Genomic DNA, 17264 nt, shown 5'->3' with positions numbered 1-17264 from the left:
GTGTCTTCAAGAGCACTTTGCATAGCAGGACTGGCTGAAGCGGTCTCTATCCAAAGGCATAAAAACCGAGCATTGATTCTAGATGGCTGCGCAGTCGGCATATTGCAGCCCTGGGGACGAGGACTCAGCCCACGGTGGTGATGCGGGTCTTTTCCTGCATACAATCTGCAGACCCTGTCTAATATTTTCCATACCGGGCAATGAGATCACAAACTCCAAAACACTAAATCAAAACCGGAGGCATTACGATCTTCAATAAAACTCCATAGCCCATACACAAGGGGGAAGGGGGAGATAATTAAAACCATCACCGAGCTGTGGACATATTACATATATATATATATATGCGTGTATGTAGCCAGACGTTGGGATAGTGCAGCAATTAGAGAGAAATAGATATCAAGCAATAATTAGTTAAAAGTGACCAACTAACCAAGCAGTAAAAAGTTACAAGTAAAAATCCCATCTTTGCCTGAAAGAAAGCTCATCAAAAAGACACTTGATTTCTGACAAGGAAAATGATTTAAGTGGCATTGCAGGGAGAAATAACATAGGGATATGAATATGATAAATTAAATGAACATGAAGGAGATCCTACTTTGAGGAGAATATGCAATTCCAGAGGCCTTCAAGATTCTGAGCTTACACTAAACAAACAAACCCAACCCTGGAACAAAGTCTTTATTCCAAAATAGCGACGTTTCTAAATAGTATACTGGATACAAAAAATAAAGTCATTAACATCTAATTACGAATGATAATTTTAAGCACTCAAGAAATGGGTGACTGAAGATGGGGGCAGCGCTCCTGCTTCACTGTCCCTCAGCCTGAGGGGAAGCTGAAACTGTCCACCAGCAGGTTTCAGTGTTCTTCTGTGCCGGACGTTACAGGAATAATTCTGCAAACCTCCCAACTACCCCGTTTCCAGTGCGTGAGTTATGTTTGTGTGTCTGTGTGTGTGTTGAACATAGAGAGGACTGATCTTTAATAAGAAATCAGACAAATCCAGGTAAATCAGGACTGGCTGGGCATTTTCTTTAATCTAAGAAAACGGGTTCCATACCTGTCCTTCAGTTCTCCTGTCCTTGGCCCATTCTCCAGGTTCTATGTCCATGGAGGATCAGAAATTTGCAAAGCATTCAAGGGCAGCGCACTTCAAGCTGGTTCCAATTAGGCTGGCTGGTGTGGGTGTCTCACACGTGTCAAATTTGCAGCAGGACAATGTGATCAGCAGGGGCACCCTCTAGGCAGTGGGAGACCCTGACACACCGCCGCCTCTGTGAGCCGTCTTGTAGGCAGGCACGCCATCACCCTCTCGGTTCCCTTCGAAAATGCCACTTCTATCCTTCGTATCCCTCTGGCTTCTCCTAGAGCTCTCCTTTTCAAGTACCCAGATCCTGTACAGGAGATATGCCCCATGGACAGTCTAAGTTTCCCAAATATTTCCATTTTAATATTGCTGTTTGGACTCTTAGCACTGACACATAAACATTTTTGAGAGCTCACTGCAAAGGTGGAATTTTGCTGGCTTTATATTGATGGAATGAAATGATATAGATGTAATTATACACCATAGTCATTTTATACAAGGGGAAATTTAAGCTTATCTGACATGCCCGTTGCCGGGGAAGGCAGGGAGACAGAGCGATAACGGGAACTCTGGACTATGCACGCATGAGAATATACACGCAAGAACGACACGGACACTGCTCCTTCAGAAGGTTCAAAGAAACTTTCTTCCTACAAACGTCATTAGCTTCCTCTCATTTATTTTTATCACCCAAATGCCGCATTTAAAATGTTCCTACCCCAAGAAGGTTATAAATGGGTATCGCAGGGTAGAAAGTATCTTGGACCTTCCTTTGCCACACTCCATTTCCCCTTGTTTATTTCTAGTGGGAGGTTTCACTGCAAGTCTTCGTTTTCTGATTTGTTTTTTTCCTAAGCCTCTGAACGGAATGGGGAACCGTTTTGTTACGCGGAAATCTTCATCTCTTCTTGTTTGTTCATTTCATTTTAGGAAAAGGAAAAAAAATTTCTTTGCGTCTCTCCCTTGCATTTCCATGGACATTCCCCCGCTGTCAGCAGCTAGTGTAAGCGGAAACGGCCCTCCAACCCACCACTGTGGACCTGACCCGCTTGCGATAATAAACATTTCCAGGATAGCAAATGAAATGCGAGGCTGGGCCAAGGACTTCAAGCCCACCGTGGTCACAAGCTGGCCAAGGGGAAACAAGCGGCGGGAATGGGTCTGTGCACCCACCGAAGACGGTATTTCTGGATCTGGGCTCAATTTTAATGCTAATTGGCACCATCTTCAACACCTTCCTTTTGGGGTCTGGGGAGCACTTGTATCCCAATCTGGAGAAGCAGGGCTGCTCACAAGGCCCCCCACCCCCACCCCTTTCCTGTGAGTTCACTTGGTGGGGAGGACACACCAGCCCGGTCTCCCTAGGCCAGCCGCCCGCAAAGGTGCCAATTCGACCGCGTATCCTTCTTCCTCCCTTCTCTCCCTCCCTCCTTCCAACGCCGCGGTCACGCTGGCTGGGGTTTCCTTGCTTCTGCCACATTCCCGCTTCCGGCGACCTGGTTCACTGTTCTCGAGTGTGGCACGCAGGGTCTCCTTTGCTAAACTGTGTGTGTAGGGGCACAATAGTTTGTAGTCTGCGCTACTTTTTAAAAAAGTAAACTTAAAAGGAAAATTAAGAGACTCGGTTTGTTTGATTTCTAACCACACGGCTCACGGCACAGAGCTCTTTAAATCATAGCAAAAGCGCGGGGCCTGCGTTTAGCCAGGACACTTGCGGGAACGGCTGCGGGCTCCGTAGGCCTGAGGCGCGGGGGTCCGAAGGAGGACCCAAGGACCCCGACCCTGCTCGCTAGGAGTCCGCACTGGTCTCGCGGCTCCTCCGGCGGGAGGCTGAGAGGGGGAACTGGCGTTCGGTGTTAGTCAGGCCCAGGCCCAGGGCCCTCCGCAGGATGCTGCCTGTGTTTTCTGCCCTCTGGTCCTTCCAGGCAGAACCGAAACGCGCGCGTCCTGTCGCGCCCAGCCCCGCGGTTGCTCCTTCAGCCCTGCGGACCCAAGTGGGACTTTCATCTGTTAGTTTTGGTTTCTCCTGAAGACTTTTGAATGCACGGGCCCCGGGAACAAGCTGGCCTATTGCACGTTTCGTTTACACCCAAATATCTCCCCCAATCCCACCAAAAATCAAAGCGACACTGGAGACGTGAGATGAGGTGAGGTGGGGTGGGGTGGGGTAGGGGGGACTGTCGTTCCAAGGACGACCTTGTCACCGAAATTCTGACTGTCTCGCAGCCTTAACTTTAGGGTGCTGGACTCAGGTGGCGCACCGCCAAGGAATATACACCCACCACCCTTCCTGCCGCCACCAGCCGCCAGTCCCCAGAAAGGCACGCACCCTCTTCCCGCCTCCTCTTTGCCCCACGCTTTTGGCACGGAGCTTGCCTTTCCTTCTTTCTCCGCCTTGGCAAACCTAGGTCAGTTCCCGAGGCCACTGGGGACCCTCGAATCCGTCCTCCTCCCCTCCGGGCATTTAGCCCAGCTGGACGCGTCATGTCCCGGGTCCGACGCGCACCCTTAGCTCGGCGGCTCCCGCGCCCCTGGGAGACGCTCTTCATTTTGCTGCACGCTGCGTCCAGGGCGCTCAAAACAACCGAGCCAAACCCAGCCAAGCATAGAAGTGGAACCCGCGAGCTTTTTACCTCTGTGCACTCAGCGCCGACCCCGTTGCCGCCCCCTGGTCGTGGAGGGGACCAAGCTGCATCCTGGGTAGATGGAAGAGACGTTTCCTTTCTTTCTGCGCTCCACCTTTGGGCCACCTCGCCCCCAGGCCGGCCGTGGCGCAGGAACTGGCAGAGCCGAGCCGCGGGCCGACAGGGGGCGACAAACTAAGCTTTTTCGGAGGCGGGCTGTGAGCAGGCTGCAGCGAGCGCTGTGTGGTCCCAGCAGGCAGCAGCTAGCTGCTGAAGGGGTGGAGGGTGGAGGGATGTGGGATGTCTAGTGAGGGCCCCGTGGGTCTGACACCTCAGAAAGACCCAGGGGCAATCCTCCAACCATCTTTCCCAGCCCCGGAGGGCCTTAGCCGAGGGCAGTGGGGAGAAGATGCAGTCCTGGACTGCACCTGCCAGCGCCCCGCACTCTACCAGCAGAGATGGGGTGACCATTCTCTGACAGGGCAGTTGGGCTCTCACCGCGGCACGACTGGCTTTATTTGCTCTTCTCTGAGCCTGCCTGCTGACTCCTCGCCTGCAGGGGAAAAAATGGCTTTAACTGCTTTACCTTATGTTGAGGATGCACTGAGTTATGGATGTTGCGTTTCCCAGGTCTAGGAATCAATCTTTTTGGTCTCTGAGCCAGTCTTGAAAATTAGGCAACCAAAGTCTAGATCAGGGGCTAACAGTATCGAAACCATCTGGAGAGAACTGAGCGGGGCACAGACCACTCCCTATGGCCTCGGAGCCCCCAAATCTAGCGCGTGCTCAGTCCTCTGCTCCGCGCCTTCGCAGGGCTCCTGGTTCGGGTTTGCCCACTTTAATCCAAGCCACCTCCTTTCCCCTTCTGTAACCCGACCCTGCGCCTCGCGGACAGGCCTAGCTTAGGCTTCCAGGTAGTGCCCCCTCCCCTCACCAGTGCCCTGACTCTCCTCTTCCCAGTCCCCAGGCCTCCCCGAAGCCCCCGGAGCCCGAGGCTGTACTGTGTTCTCCGTGCTGCGGGAGGGGAGAGTCCTCACCTCTTCTGAACCTGGGTTTTCTTTTTCCAAGGATAATTCTTGCCTGTGGACCGGGGCCCAGCCCTGCCAGGCCCGCGCGCTCCCTCCAAAGAACCAGATTTATGGCTCAGGCCCTCCTCATAGACTGATTCCCAGAGGCTGATTAGGAGCCAGGGACGCTCTCCGGTCCGCAGCGGAGGGAAAGGGGTCAGGGACTAGGTCGCCACTGCTCCTCAGGCTGCGCTGATCTGGTTCATCGCGCCTCCGGCAGCATCACTGCACCGTGGCGGTACGCAGCTCCCCGGTGGCTGCCAAACGCTAGACTCTTGGGGGGAAGGGGGCGGGGGATTCTTCCCGCCTCCTGAGGAGAGCTGGGAGCATACGGGAGTCCGAGAACCATGGCATTTCCTAGGCTCCCCCCTAGGTCCCCCTTCCTGCTCTTACAGTTCAGCCCAATGCCATTGGCGCTTACTGGCCTCACGCTTGGAACTCCCGGGTCCTGGCCAGTGCAAAACCAGGAGCTTTGTCCCTCCACCTGTTCTCTCCTGTACCCCACCGCGTGGCTTTCTCTGTGGCGGCCACGGTTAGGGACACAGGCTGGGAAGTCCAGAACTGGGCGTTGATGCAGGATAGAAATAAAGAAGACTTGACATTTAAGGCTAAGGCCAAAGAGTTAAGGGTTGCGCAAACCCCCGCTTAAATGAAGGGGACAGGGCCATTCAGCGGTTTAACGAAGACCCCCTGGAAGCCGCAGGTTCTGGGTGAAAGGTGAGACCCGGCCGCCCCCACGTGGAAGGATGCGGGTTTCTGGCCTAGGAGAAGGGAACTGCCCTTCAGGCCTAGAGCGTGCAAAGGCCGCTGGGACCGCCTGGGTCCAGGGAGGGCCGCATCCCTGCCTCTGGCGGCAGCAGGTCCGAGTCCCTTTCCGACCTGCGTCCTGTGTCACTTCTTAGAATGAGTTGGGGGGAAGGTGCTGTCCGCAGGGAGTCAGGATCTAGAATGTGCCCCCCTCACATCACTCACTAAAATCACACCATTACCACAAGGGAGTGGGCGGCCACTAAACATTATAAAGATTTCCCAAGGACTGGGGTGTCAGCCAGAAACGGAACACGCGGGAGTGGGCTCCGCAGCAAACCGCTTTGGGCCCTCCCCGCAAGGCGCCCTACGCCACCCTGGGCGCTCGCCGCGATGCACGCCCGCCCGCCGGGAGCTGGGGCGCTGAAACCATTCTTCCCGTGGCCCAGAGAGAGGGGCGGTAGAGGCAGCCACACTCTAAACGCCTCGCCAGGATCAGCTTTAATCCTCTGATATCTTAGTAGTAATGGCGGTGGAGTTAAGAATAAAACTAAAACCCAGACTAGTACTAGTAGTAAACTAGTACTAAGTACTACTCATCTATTTGAAACTAAGTACTACTCATCTATTTGAAATGACTACCCCATCATTCTCAAAACCAGAGGGGTAAGGCTTCGAGGGGAGCGGAGAAAGGCCTCAGGCCCAGCCGGGGTTAGACTTGTGTGTGTGTGTGTGTGTGTGTGTGTGTAGGGGGATGGGTTCCAGAGGAAGGCCGAGGGGGGAGGAGGACGGGAGGAGGGGGTAGAGTTTCAGGGCGGGGAGGGGGACGCCGGGGTGCAGTGACGGGAACCAATGAGCTGCCAACTCGGGCGTCTCCGCCGTGACTGCCGAGATTGACGTGGAGGACACGTCAAATTGATCCCCGCACGCTGCAGCCTCCCGGTCAGACGAATTTCTCCTAATCGGATGAAGTTCACGCTGGGCCTGGGGTCGCGGGCCTGGAGAGTGTCCTGGGAGCGGGAGGCGGCGGCGGCGGCGGGCCCGGGGGCGGGCGGCGGCGCGCTCGGCGGCGGCGCACAGCGCGTTTCTAGCCCGCGGCCAGGCCGCCGCGGCTCTCGGCTCGCGCGCGCCCTCGCTCTATGCCTCTCCCGCGGCGGCGGCGCCCGAGCTCTCCCGGACTGCGCCGGGCCCAGCCCCGGCCGCCCCGGCGCCAGGCAGCTGGCTGGCCCGCGCGCCATGGGTAAGGGGCGGGAGGCAAGCAGGGCGCGGGAGGGCTGACGAGCTCGGCTGTGTCCTGGCGCCTCCCTTCTCTCTCGCCCGCTTTCCCTGGGGGACCTGGTCCTGGGTCCCAGATGAGCCGCATTCTCCGCACGCCCCCAGCCCTCGGTGGGGTGGAGTGGGGGGAAGTTCGATGTGTCGCGGGAGGGCATGTCTCAAGTAGACGCATCAAAAGTCGCGAAAGGCCACGGAGGGCTGAAGCGCCCGGTACCCGCCTTGCGGTCCCTACGCCCGCACTCACTCCGGGAGCCGGACCCAGTCCGTTTGCTCTCATATTCTGGGTACCCACGGGTCATCTTCGGAGGCGCTCCTGGGTGCGTGCCCTAGCCCCGCGCAGCCACCCGTGGCTAACCCGCCGGTGTTTCTCCCCCTCCCGCTCACTCTCGTCCGGCGCGTCCGCAGAGCAGACGTACGGCGAGGTGAACCAGCTGGGCGGTGTGTTCGTCAACGGCCGCCCCCTGCCCAATGCCATCCGTTTGCGCATCGTGGAGCTGGCGCAGCTGGGCATCCGACCCTGTGACATCAGCCGGCAGCTTCGCGTATCCCACGGCTGCGTGAGCAAGATCCTGGCGCGCTACAACGAGACAGGCTCCATCCTGCCCGGGGCCATTGGGGGCAGCAAACCCCGCGTCACCACCCCCAACGTGGTCAAACACATCCGGGACTACAAGCAGGGCGACCCTGGCATTTTTGCCTGGGAGATCCGCGACCGGCTGCTGGCCGACGGCGTCTGCGACAAGTACAATGTGCCCTCTGTGAGCTCCATCAGCCGCATCCTGCGCAATAAGATTGGCAGCCTGGCGCAGCCCGGGCCCTACGAGCCGAGCAAGCAGCCGCCGCCGCAGCCAACGCTGCCCTACAACCATATTTACCAGTACCCCTACCCCAGCCCCGTGTCGCCCACGGGTGCCAAGATGGGCAGCCACCACGGGGTCCCGGGCACAGCAGGTCACGTCAGCATCCCCCGTTCATGGCCCTCAGCGCACTCGGTCAGCAACATCTTGGGCATCCGGACGTTTATGGAGCAAACAGGTCAGTCGTGGCGGCCCTCTGTTGCCTTCAGAGAGGGGCAGAATTTGAGACTGGGGGCAGGGGGTGGGGAGGGCAGGCATGTGGGTGCGGGGTCACACTCGCCGTCCTCCTCCCACCGGTTTTGGCTCAGGGGAGGGCTCCGGGCTGGCCAGGAAGGCTGAGGGTCCTGGGCCTTCTGTGGGAGTCCTCGGACATCTTGAACTTTTTATGACAAATATGGAAAATATTTCCCAAATAGACGAGCAATCGCCAACCACAAATTCGGAGGCCTGAAATTGCGCTTTTTCATTCTTGCAAAAAGTATGCAAACTCCTATCGCCAGATCTAAGCCAAACAAACCGCAGTCATTTCTGCGACCCTTTCTTAAGATCTGGATCTTTCGGCATCCCTCACGTTCCCCAAAGGGTTCTGTCCCTCCCAGGCCCAGAGGCTCTTTTGAGTAAAAGGCAAACGGGCCTCTGGTGGGTCCTGTGGAGTGGCCTAGACCTCCAGCAGGCCGGGCAGCCTTGCAGGTCCTAGAGCTGGGGTCTCGGGTGACGGCGCCCCTGGACTGCAGCAGTCCTCTGGGTGCAAGCTCACAAAGCTTCGCTCTTTGCCTGCAATTATAATTCAGCAAACTGTCGGTCTTTGCCTCAGTGGGAAGGGAGGCGGCGGGGAGATGGAGAGAGGTGTAGGGCGGCCTTGGTGCGGGGCTCGGCTCGGGCAAGAACGCGTGTGGGCTGGGACTGAGTCCCGAGTCTCTTCGCACTGTCCCCTGCCCTCAGCAGGCGGCCAGGGGATGGCGCGCTCTTAGGTGAGCATACTCAGGAGGAGGGCAAGAAACAAAATTCACCGTAGCCCCAGAGAAAGGAGGGGCGGCCAGAAAGAAACTGAATGCTTAGCTCCAGCTGCAGAGAGGCGCGCCTCCGAGGCCGCGAACACGCTTTGTTCTTCTCTTCGCTCAAACCCGGCCTGGGCTGCCGGCTGGAGCCAAAGCTTCCCATGGAGCGACCGGTGGGCACCTGGCTGGGAGGTGACCTCACCAGGCCTGCGCTCAAATCTGGAGCTTTCTCTCGGTTCCCCGGGCACACACGTGCGCGAGAAGCAGCCGTGCCCGGGACGCGCGCGGGTCGCTGAGTTGACGCTCTTTTGGGAGACCCAGGAAGTCTCCGGAGGCAGTTCTGAGTAGAACCCTCTCCCAGCCCTGCAGACGGGGAAACTTTGAGAAACCCATATAATTCTCATGAGCCTGCTGTGGATTTGAACTTGGACCTTTCCGGGCGCCGTCTCTGGACAGCAGAAAGGCCGCCTTGGCCAAGTGTACCGAGCCCCTGCCCCACGCGCCGCCTCCCCGCCGGAGAACTGCGGTTTCGCGGGAAGAGGGTCGAGGGCCGGGAGGAGCGAGGAGCAGGCCCTGCTGCCTTCCTTCCCTCTGCCCGCTAGGAGGGGAAGCGAACCTCCGTGGCCTCCAGCCCTCCGCCCCCGCCGCTCGCTCTCCGCGCGTTTGGCCGCCTCCGGTGTTCGGAAGACCCTCGGCCGCGCCCTCGGATGCGAGCTGAGCGCCTGTAGCCTCGCGTGTAAACGTCCCGGCTGCGGGGCCGTTGGCGTGCCCAGCGCAGATCTGGATGCCCCCCTAATCCGTCCTGTGTCCCCCGCAGGGGCTCTGGCCGGGAGCGAAGGCGCCGCCTACTCCCCCAAGATGGAAGACTGGGCCGGCGTGAACCGCACGGCCTTCCCCGCCACCTCAGCAGTGAATGGGCTCGAGAAACCTGCCTTGGAGGCCGACATTAAATACACTCAGGTAACCAAGCGGCAGGGGAAGATGTCCTTAACCAGGGGAGCAGAAGGGCTGGGGGAGTGTGGGGGGAAGAGAGAGGCAGAGAAGAGAACGCGCCCCCGCGCCCAGCGGCCGCCGGAGCTTCCGTGCCGCGTGTTTCTCCCTTTTGCTCAAGCGCACTGGTTTGGGGGAGGCTGGCTTTCGAGGGGATTGACTTGCCTTTTGCTGAGATACTTTTGCTAAAAAGGCTGGAACCCAGATCACAGATGGTTGAGGACTCCGTTTCTCTAAATCCTGGATGGTGAATGCTATCATCACCTTTTATTACTATTTATAATAATTTGAGTGGAAATCACTCTGCCAGAGTTCTTACTAGAAAAATTAGAGGTCAGGCCTCGCGCGGGGATAATTGAGGGAACAGCAGGGGCAAATGAGGATCCCCACCTCAGTAACTGCGTGTGCTGGAGAAGGCGGCGGAATTGCCTGCTGCTGAGGGTCTGTCCCTCTCTATCCGCACAGTCGGCCTCCGGCCTCTCCGCAGTGGGCGGCTTCCTCCCGGCCTGCGCCTACCCGGCCTCCAACCAGCACGGCGTGTACAGTGCGCCGGCCGGCGGCTACCTCGCCCCGGGCGCGCCCTGGCCTCCGGCGCAGGCCTCCCCGCTGGCGCCCCACGGGGCCGGCGTCACCGTGCACGGCGGGGAGCTCGCGGCGGCGATGACCTTCAAGCATCCCGGCAGAGAAGGTGAGGGGCGCTGGCGGGGAGGGGGTCGGACGAATGCCGTGAGGGTTAGGAAGGGTGCAGGGGCGGGGAGGGGATGTGAGCCTGGGAAAAGGTGGTGAGAGAGAGAGAGACAGAGAGACAGGCTAGAGTGGGTCCCGGCATAAATCCTTCCTCTGGGTTAAACGTTAAGCCTGCGGCTTCTTGGAGCGGATTGATTTCTAACAGGTGTATGCCTTACCCTAGAAAGGCAGGCAGAGGTTGAGAGACACCCCAGGACTGAGCCCTGGCCTTGTACAAAGAGAAAAGACAGAGGGTCAGACTGGCGAACAGGACTCCTAGCCTTGGATCGGGTTCTTGTGCCCTTGGTCAAGGTTATGCGCCTCTCTGGGTCTCAGTTTTCTATCCATAGAATGGTCTAGAAGGCACCCTCCAGGTGAAGGCACCTCACTTTTCTGTGGCCTGTGGAGCTTTGCCTTTTATGGTGGACCTGCTGTGACACCTGAAACCCACAGGTGGGGTTGCACCTGTCCTAGATCCTTCCAGGCACTGCCCATCTTTTTCTTCCAGGTTCCTTTTTTTTTTGCCAGGCCTTGATGTCCCCTTGGATTCATTTTCTTAAACACATCTTTTGGGAGAGGAGAGAGCATTTCAACCATGTGTCCTTAAGCCTAGACTCTTTGGAACTCTGTGTAGTTTGGGGTCCTTGTTCCTGTGGGAAATGTGGCTGAGAGGCTTCTCTCTCCTCCTCCTCTTCTCCCCCCTCCTCCATAAATCTACCCCCGCCCCATAAGCCAACTAACAGATTTGAGGTCAACAATGTGAGAGGCATCTTCTTACAGTAACCTTGGGATCTGATTTTTCCCATAACTTCAGAAAAGCTTACCTGCCCTTGAGTCCTCATTTTCCCCATTGGTGAAAAAAATGTCTGGATTTGCTCATTTTGAACCTGCCTGCATTTAGGTTCTGAGCACTAGAAATTTGCAACTTCAACTACCATGGGGAAGGGAAGAGTCACCTTAGGGACTCCCACCCCAGCAGCGAAGGAGACAGGGCACAAGCCTGGGGCGGGGGGCCTTGTGGGGCAGAGGGATGTTCCAGATCACAACAGGGTCCTTACTCACCGCGGATCCACCTCACACTTCCCAAGACAGAAGTAGGGGGCAGGTGGAGTTGGGCAGGCCACAGGGGATGGGAGGGCACTTGCTCTTTGGTGATGCCCAGGCAAAAAACTTTATTTCCAGGTAATCTCAGTGAGACACAATAGCATAATCCAGGAGACAGGGAGAGGGAGAAAGGAAGAAGCGAGAGAGAAAAAGAGAGAAGATTAAGATGTTATCAGTATCAGCCAAGTAGAGGAACAAAAGTATTTTTCTGTTTTCACCTCTCCCAGAGCACAAACATCCTGGGATATAAATTTACAAAAGTTGAGAATTAAAATTGCTTTAGGCTTTAAATTTAATTTAAATAAAGGATAATACCATGTTCATTTATAAGAAAATCCAAGCAAAAGAAATTTTAAAAATTGAGACTTAGAACTCCTTTAAGCTTTCCCTTCAAGGATGGGGTGAGGGGGTCTCAGGGTGGGTGCTTTGCCCAGGGTCTTGTCCTTGGCCTGGAATCTGCCTGTTTTCTTGATTACTGAGGTCATCTGTTGAATTAGAAATTGAAATGGAATTTACCTCATTACAGCTTTACACAAATCTTTTAACTAAGCAGGTTCATTTGAACTGGAAGAGTATATCCACAAATTTAAATGATTTCCTCTGGGCTGATCCCAGGAAGGAAGACTTAGAAAAAAGACTTGCTATCTTCAGAGCGAGGCCCTCTTTTACTAATTGAGCCACTTTGTCCTGGGGCGTTTCAAGTGCTACATTAGAAACAAATTATAAGGGCTGGGTAGCAACCCAAAGGTAAAACATGCAGTTCTGATTTCCAGGCTAACTCTGGTTAATTTAGGGTGGGGAATCATTGTTGGTTGATTTCGTTAGAAGGTACGTTCCTTTCAGAAATACAAAGACGTTTGAATGGCACTGGCATTCGTGTCCCTTTTACCATTATATTCTCTTCCTATTATGAAACATCCCACTCACTTTCAAAATCTGCTAATAGTTATTAGCAGTAATTAGCTACATTAACTACATTAGTTAGCAATAATTAACTACATTCGTTATTAAGTTAATAATTTAATTTCCTGTTCCTTACAGTTCTTTAGAAATCCAGGTAAAGGATCATTGAATAAATCAGGTCCATCATTAAAAATGATTTCTCAAGCTGGCATACAAGTGTTTGTTTATGTTTGAACAAGAACATAAAAATAATGAGAATTACATACCTACTTGGGTTGTGGATTTTTACTCTTCTTCTCATTGGCAGAAAAGCTGACTTCAAAGACCCTTGCCCCCAAAAAACTAGTCTTTGAAAAATTACAAAGCAAAGTAATATGAATCACTGCCTTCAATTTTCTAATCATTGCTTAAGAAATTATGTTCCAAGAAACTTATCCCACAAGACAACTTGCTATCATTACTTGTTGTTCCATTCGTAAGAATAGTAAGAATATCATTTACTCAATTTTTTTCAGTAAGAAAAAAATTGTTTACTGAAAGCAAGTGAATATCCTGAATGCTCAGTAAAAAACAAATATTTTGATCATCTAGTCCATACAAGCACAACATACACACAGAATAATATATATTGTAATGCATATTTCAGTATGTTCTTCAAATCGGGTGCGAATGAACATGAATGGTTATCCTGAGAAGCTTAATCAAACGTCAAATTATGCATTATGATTTCTTAATTTTATCTTGGTAAAGGGTAGAGACTCTGGGTTCCCTGTTATGTAGGCAAGAAAGTCTGGATTTACGTTTCCCCTCCCTGAAAGGAAACTTTAATTCTTGGGAACTGGGAGAATAGACAAGTTCCACTTCATAGACAGTGGAGGGGCGCTGATACTGTAGGAATGTCCACATCCATCCCAGTGTCTTTTCAGTCAGGGCGGGACCACCTCCCCCCACCCCCCACAGGTGACAGGACCCACCAGATGTCCCCTCAAGACAGCTGGTATTTCCAGTGTGTTTCCAGTAATCGTCAGAACCTCAAGGTTCTACACTGCCACCCAGGGGGGCTTTGGAAAGACTAAAGATTCGGAAATCAAATCTATACGATACTGCATACACTCAAAGAAGAGGTGCTGTTTATATTTGTTAAAGGTAACTCGCAGCTTCGTTCTAGTAATCTCTGCTCCGAAATGATTCTTGAAGGAACCTAAAAGCGAACTTGGCCAGGGGTCACAACGGCGCAGGCGTTCTCGGGAGAGCTGCCGCTGCCGCCGCCCACCCTGGTCTCATTTGACCTCGCCCTGAGAGACCCTTGCCAGGCCCCCCGCCTCCGGCCCCCCTCCTATGGTCTCTTTAGCCCTGCAATCGCAGTCTTACTATTTTAAAAACGCTTGTCCCCATTCCTGCCCCCTAAAGATGAAATGAGCCTGCAGAGTGCCTAACGCTGGCCCAAGCCTCCAAGGCCCCCACGACACACCCGCTCACGTTGCCCCGGGGGGCTGAGGGTGGGAAGGGAGAGAGGAGGGTTCTAAGGCGGAGGGAGTGGCTCGCGTGGAGCTCAAAACGCCGCAGCAGGCGGGATTCGGCCCTGCAGAGTGGGGTGGAATCTCTCTCTGGGCTCCTGGGTGTTTGTTTTTCACAAGTTCATTTTCTCGCCTGTGTCTAGGGCAACCGGCCTTGGCTGGGAAACCTCCTCCTCCTCAGATGTTTTCTAAATAGGTCCTCACCTTGAAGTGTGTGTCTAGAGTGGAAAGAAAAGGTCTGAAAACATTGTTGGCTGGGCGGCCGCAACTGTGTTTAGGAAAGAGAGCTGAGAGGCGGGGGAGAGCGGAGCGGTCACTGTCCTGGACCCTCTGAAATCTTTGTGAAGCCAGATGTGTGTGCGTGCGTGTGAGCGTGTGTGTCCCCTGCACAGAGGGGTGTGTATCGCCCAGCTCTACAGCCACAGCAAGAAAAAGAAAAAATCCAGAGTTGGACTTGTAGGGGGAAAAAAAGAAAGTTGAAAATAGGCGCCTTTAGGTATAAACAAGCTTGTGCCTCCTACTGCAGGAGAAGCTGAGCGGCCGGCGTTAGGAAAGGAAAAACAGACGTTGCACAATCGTGGCGTCACTTTTCTGGCTTCCAGTAGCAAAACACGGGCCCCTTCCCAAACCCCTAAATAACAGAGCAAAGCGCAGAATGCCGCCTGATCTGGCAAGTCCACTGTCACTTAATCCGGAGGCCCGCAAGCCCCAGAGCGTGCTGTGCCCACAGTGGTGAGCGCATCTGGACCCCCGGGCCGCGGGGGCATAGCGGAGTATGCCGCCCACTTAAAGCCCGACGGCCCCCTATGTCGGAGGAATTCCTCCGCCCCAGGCCCTCTGCAAGGGCCGTCTTGGGTGACTCGGTCCCCACTCGATTTCCCCCTGCCCACCGCCAGCGCCCGGAGCCGCTTTGAGGGACCGCTGACCTGACGCGTTGGCAGCTCCTCGGGCCTGTGCGCGCGGGTCAGGAAGAGGGGGCCACACGGATCTCAGCTCTCAGCTCCCTTCCGCTGAAGTCTCAAATCTGAGAACGTCCCCCGCCAGGGGCCAATGGGTCCGCAGCGCCTCCCGGAGCCCGTGCCTCCTTTATTGAGCGGGCGCGGGCGCGGGCGCGGGCGCGGGGCGGAGGGAAGTGCACCTGGTCAGCGGTCAGAGAGCGTTTGCAAAATGGCCTTTCGAGGAGAGTCGCTTGCCAAGGCTGTATTCGCGACTGACTTCCTTAAGGGGACGAAGAGGGGCGGGCGCCAACGGGCACGTGGAGCCCTTGGAAAACTCGGATCTTTGTTTCCTTCTTCCGAACACTGGAAGTATTGAGCGCGCGCCACAGCGTTCACCCCCGGATCCGCACGCTGTCACCCGCGGTTTCGGGCGTCCCGAGTCAAGCTCGCCCTGCGCTGCGCCAGGCAGTGACCCGACGCCCCTGTGCTTCTTCCCGCAGTGGCCGACCGGAAGCCGCCCAGCCCTGGTGGCAAGGCCCCGGACGGCCTCAGTAGCTTACACGGACTGCCCATCCCGGCCTCGACCTCCTAGGGCAGCGCTTCCCCGAGCCCGAGCCCCGAGGAAGCGGCGGACTGGCGGGCCGACCGGGGCGCGCAGGACCGAGGACACGCCGAGGAGGTGCCCGGAGCCGGCCCGCGGGGGCGCGCCCGTCAGCCGCCAGGCCTCGCCCTGCTCTCCGGCCAGGCGGCCACACCTCCTTGGTTGGCCAGGGACTTTGGGCTTTTCTGAACTTTGGCTTTAGGCTGTCGCACCCTTGTCGCGATCTTGGCTCCGACGTGGCCTCCCTCGCTCTGTCAGCCTCAAGCTTCTCTTCCGACTTCTCCCGGGATTGTTCGGCACCCTCCTTCCCTCCTTCTTCCCTTGTCTTTTCTCTCTCTTTCCTGCTGTCCCTCGCTTCGCTTTTTCCTTTCCTTCCTCCCTCCTTCCTACCCCACTTTCCTTTCCCTCCCCACTTTCCCCTTCCTTCCTTTTGCCCTCTTCATTTTTCTCGCCTCAGTCTCGCCAGCTCTGCTCCCTCCTTCTCCCCTATCTACTGTGCTTCCTTTCCTGTGGTCCAGCCCCGTGTACCTTCCACCACTTTCTCTCTTTCTCGCCCTTTACAGTCGTGGCTCTGTTTCTTTTCATTGTACTGCTTCCCTGACCCCTTCCTTTCTCTGGGAAGCCCCGCGTGATCTCCACCATCGTCCCTCCTCTCTTTAGCCTCACCCCTCTGGTCCCCCCAGGCCTAATGGAGGAAGCTTGGAACTAGGAAGTGGACAGAGAGGCCACAGCTTTTATTTTCTATTTTAATAATAATGAACCCTAACAAAACCCCAGTGAACTGTTGTCTCCCCATTTCCCCTCCCTCCCCTCCAAGGACAATGTCTGGAAATTTGTATTTTCTCAGTGCCCAGTGGCTGGGCTTCTCTTTTTCTCCTGTGAGATGATCTCACTCCTGGAGAAGACTGGGGTAGGAGTAAGGGCACTGGGACCATGGTGTTCTCTGTGGCTAGACAATCCTGAGCCCTGGAGTGGCCCCCTCCCACCCCTCCACACCCAACAAAGGGAATCTGACACATGGTAAACCTATCAGCCCTGTTTTTGGTATTCAGGGGCCAACACATTGTTAATTCAAACCACAAAGTGCTTCCGGGTACAAAGGTGCAATCTGGCTTCTGGTTTGCAAGGGGGTGGGGGTCAGAAAACCCCAGAAAATGCCTTCTAGAGCAGGACACAAAAGCTATGAACAGCTTCCCAGTTCAGGTGCACCGGTGGTGGGACCCTGGACATAAAACCACAATTTTTATAGTCATAAAGATGTCACTGGTGAGCGTCCGACTTCACCTGTTAAACGTGGCTGCCTTTGAATAAAGGAAAGCATCTGAAGTGTGCTTTGTAAGGGTGAGCAAGCCAGTGTTCAGTCTGGAGTGTTGTGTAGGTAGGTACCCCTCACCGACTCTAGCCCCTGAGTTTCCAGCATGAACATGACTAAGAGAGAATTAGTTTAATGGTTTAGTCATGAGCACTTGCAGCCCAGGTTGGGCAGGAGGAGGAGGAGAAAGTGAAATGGGAGGGACAGCTTCGGGATCAGACCCAGGAAGCTCCAGCTCAGCCCTGGGGAACTGAGGCAGAGCAGCAATATGCAGAAATCACCCCCAAATGAAGCTAATTCTTAGAGGAATAAAGTGGGCAAAAGGCACTGAGCAGCACTGGAGGACTTTTCCAGAACACTTTAACATTCTGAAAGCTGAAGAAAATCGTTGAAGGCTCCCACATCATCTAGGGATTTCTCATGACAAACGGGTCTCTGGCTAATTGTTTTGTTTTTCCTCCCTGTGTGTGGCTTTCTCAAACTGATAGAAGAGATCTTTGAATGGAAAGTTTTGC

At 55.1% G+C, this 17264-nt stretch overlaps 1 protein-coding gene across 1 annotated transcript; it reads left to right on the top strand.

Moving 5' to 3' along the window:
• Positions 1-6494: 6494 nt before the first annotated feature.
• On the top strand, positions 6495-15428 carry PAX1 (paired box 1). The gene is made up of 5 exons (XM_046680101.1): positions 6495-6768; positions 7209-7838; positions 9476-9618; positions 10114-10336; positions 15337-15428. Exons 1-5 carry the CDS (start codon positions 6495-6497, stop codon positions 15426-15428), a joined length of 1362 nt encoding a protein of 453 aa, XP_046536057.1.
• Positions 15429-17264: the final 1836 nt, after the last annotated feature.

The sequence above is a fragment of the Equus quagga genome, chromosome 12 (genome assembly GCF_021613505.1).
Source record: "Equus quagga isolate Etosha38 chromosome 12, UCLA_HA_Equagga_1.0, whole genome shotgun sequence".
Taxonomy (NCBI): domain Eukaryota; kingdom Metazoa; phylum Chordata; class Mammalia; order Perissodactyla; family Equidae; genus Equus; species Equus quagga.
Note: the sequence above shows the minus strand (reverse complement) of the source record. Positions and strands in the feature narration are given on the sequence as shown.

What these genes read in the sequence shown, in the direction of transcription:
- PAX1 (XM_046680101.1), top strand. Translation starts at nt 6,495, where the DNA reads ATGAAGTTCACGCTGGGCCTGGGGTCGCGGGCCTGGAGAGTGTCCTGG. An exon ending in GGCTGGCCCGCGCGCCATGG is followed by an intron (nt 6,769 to 7,208) that starts GTAAGGGGCGGG and finishes GCGCGTCCGCAG; the next exon opens with AGCAGACGTACGGCGAGGTG. An exon ending in CCGACATTAAATACACTCAG is followed by an intron (nt 9,619 to 10,113) that starts GTAACCAAGCGG and finishes CTATCCGCACAG; the next exon opens with TCGGCCTCCGGCCTCTCCGC.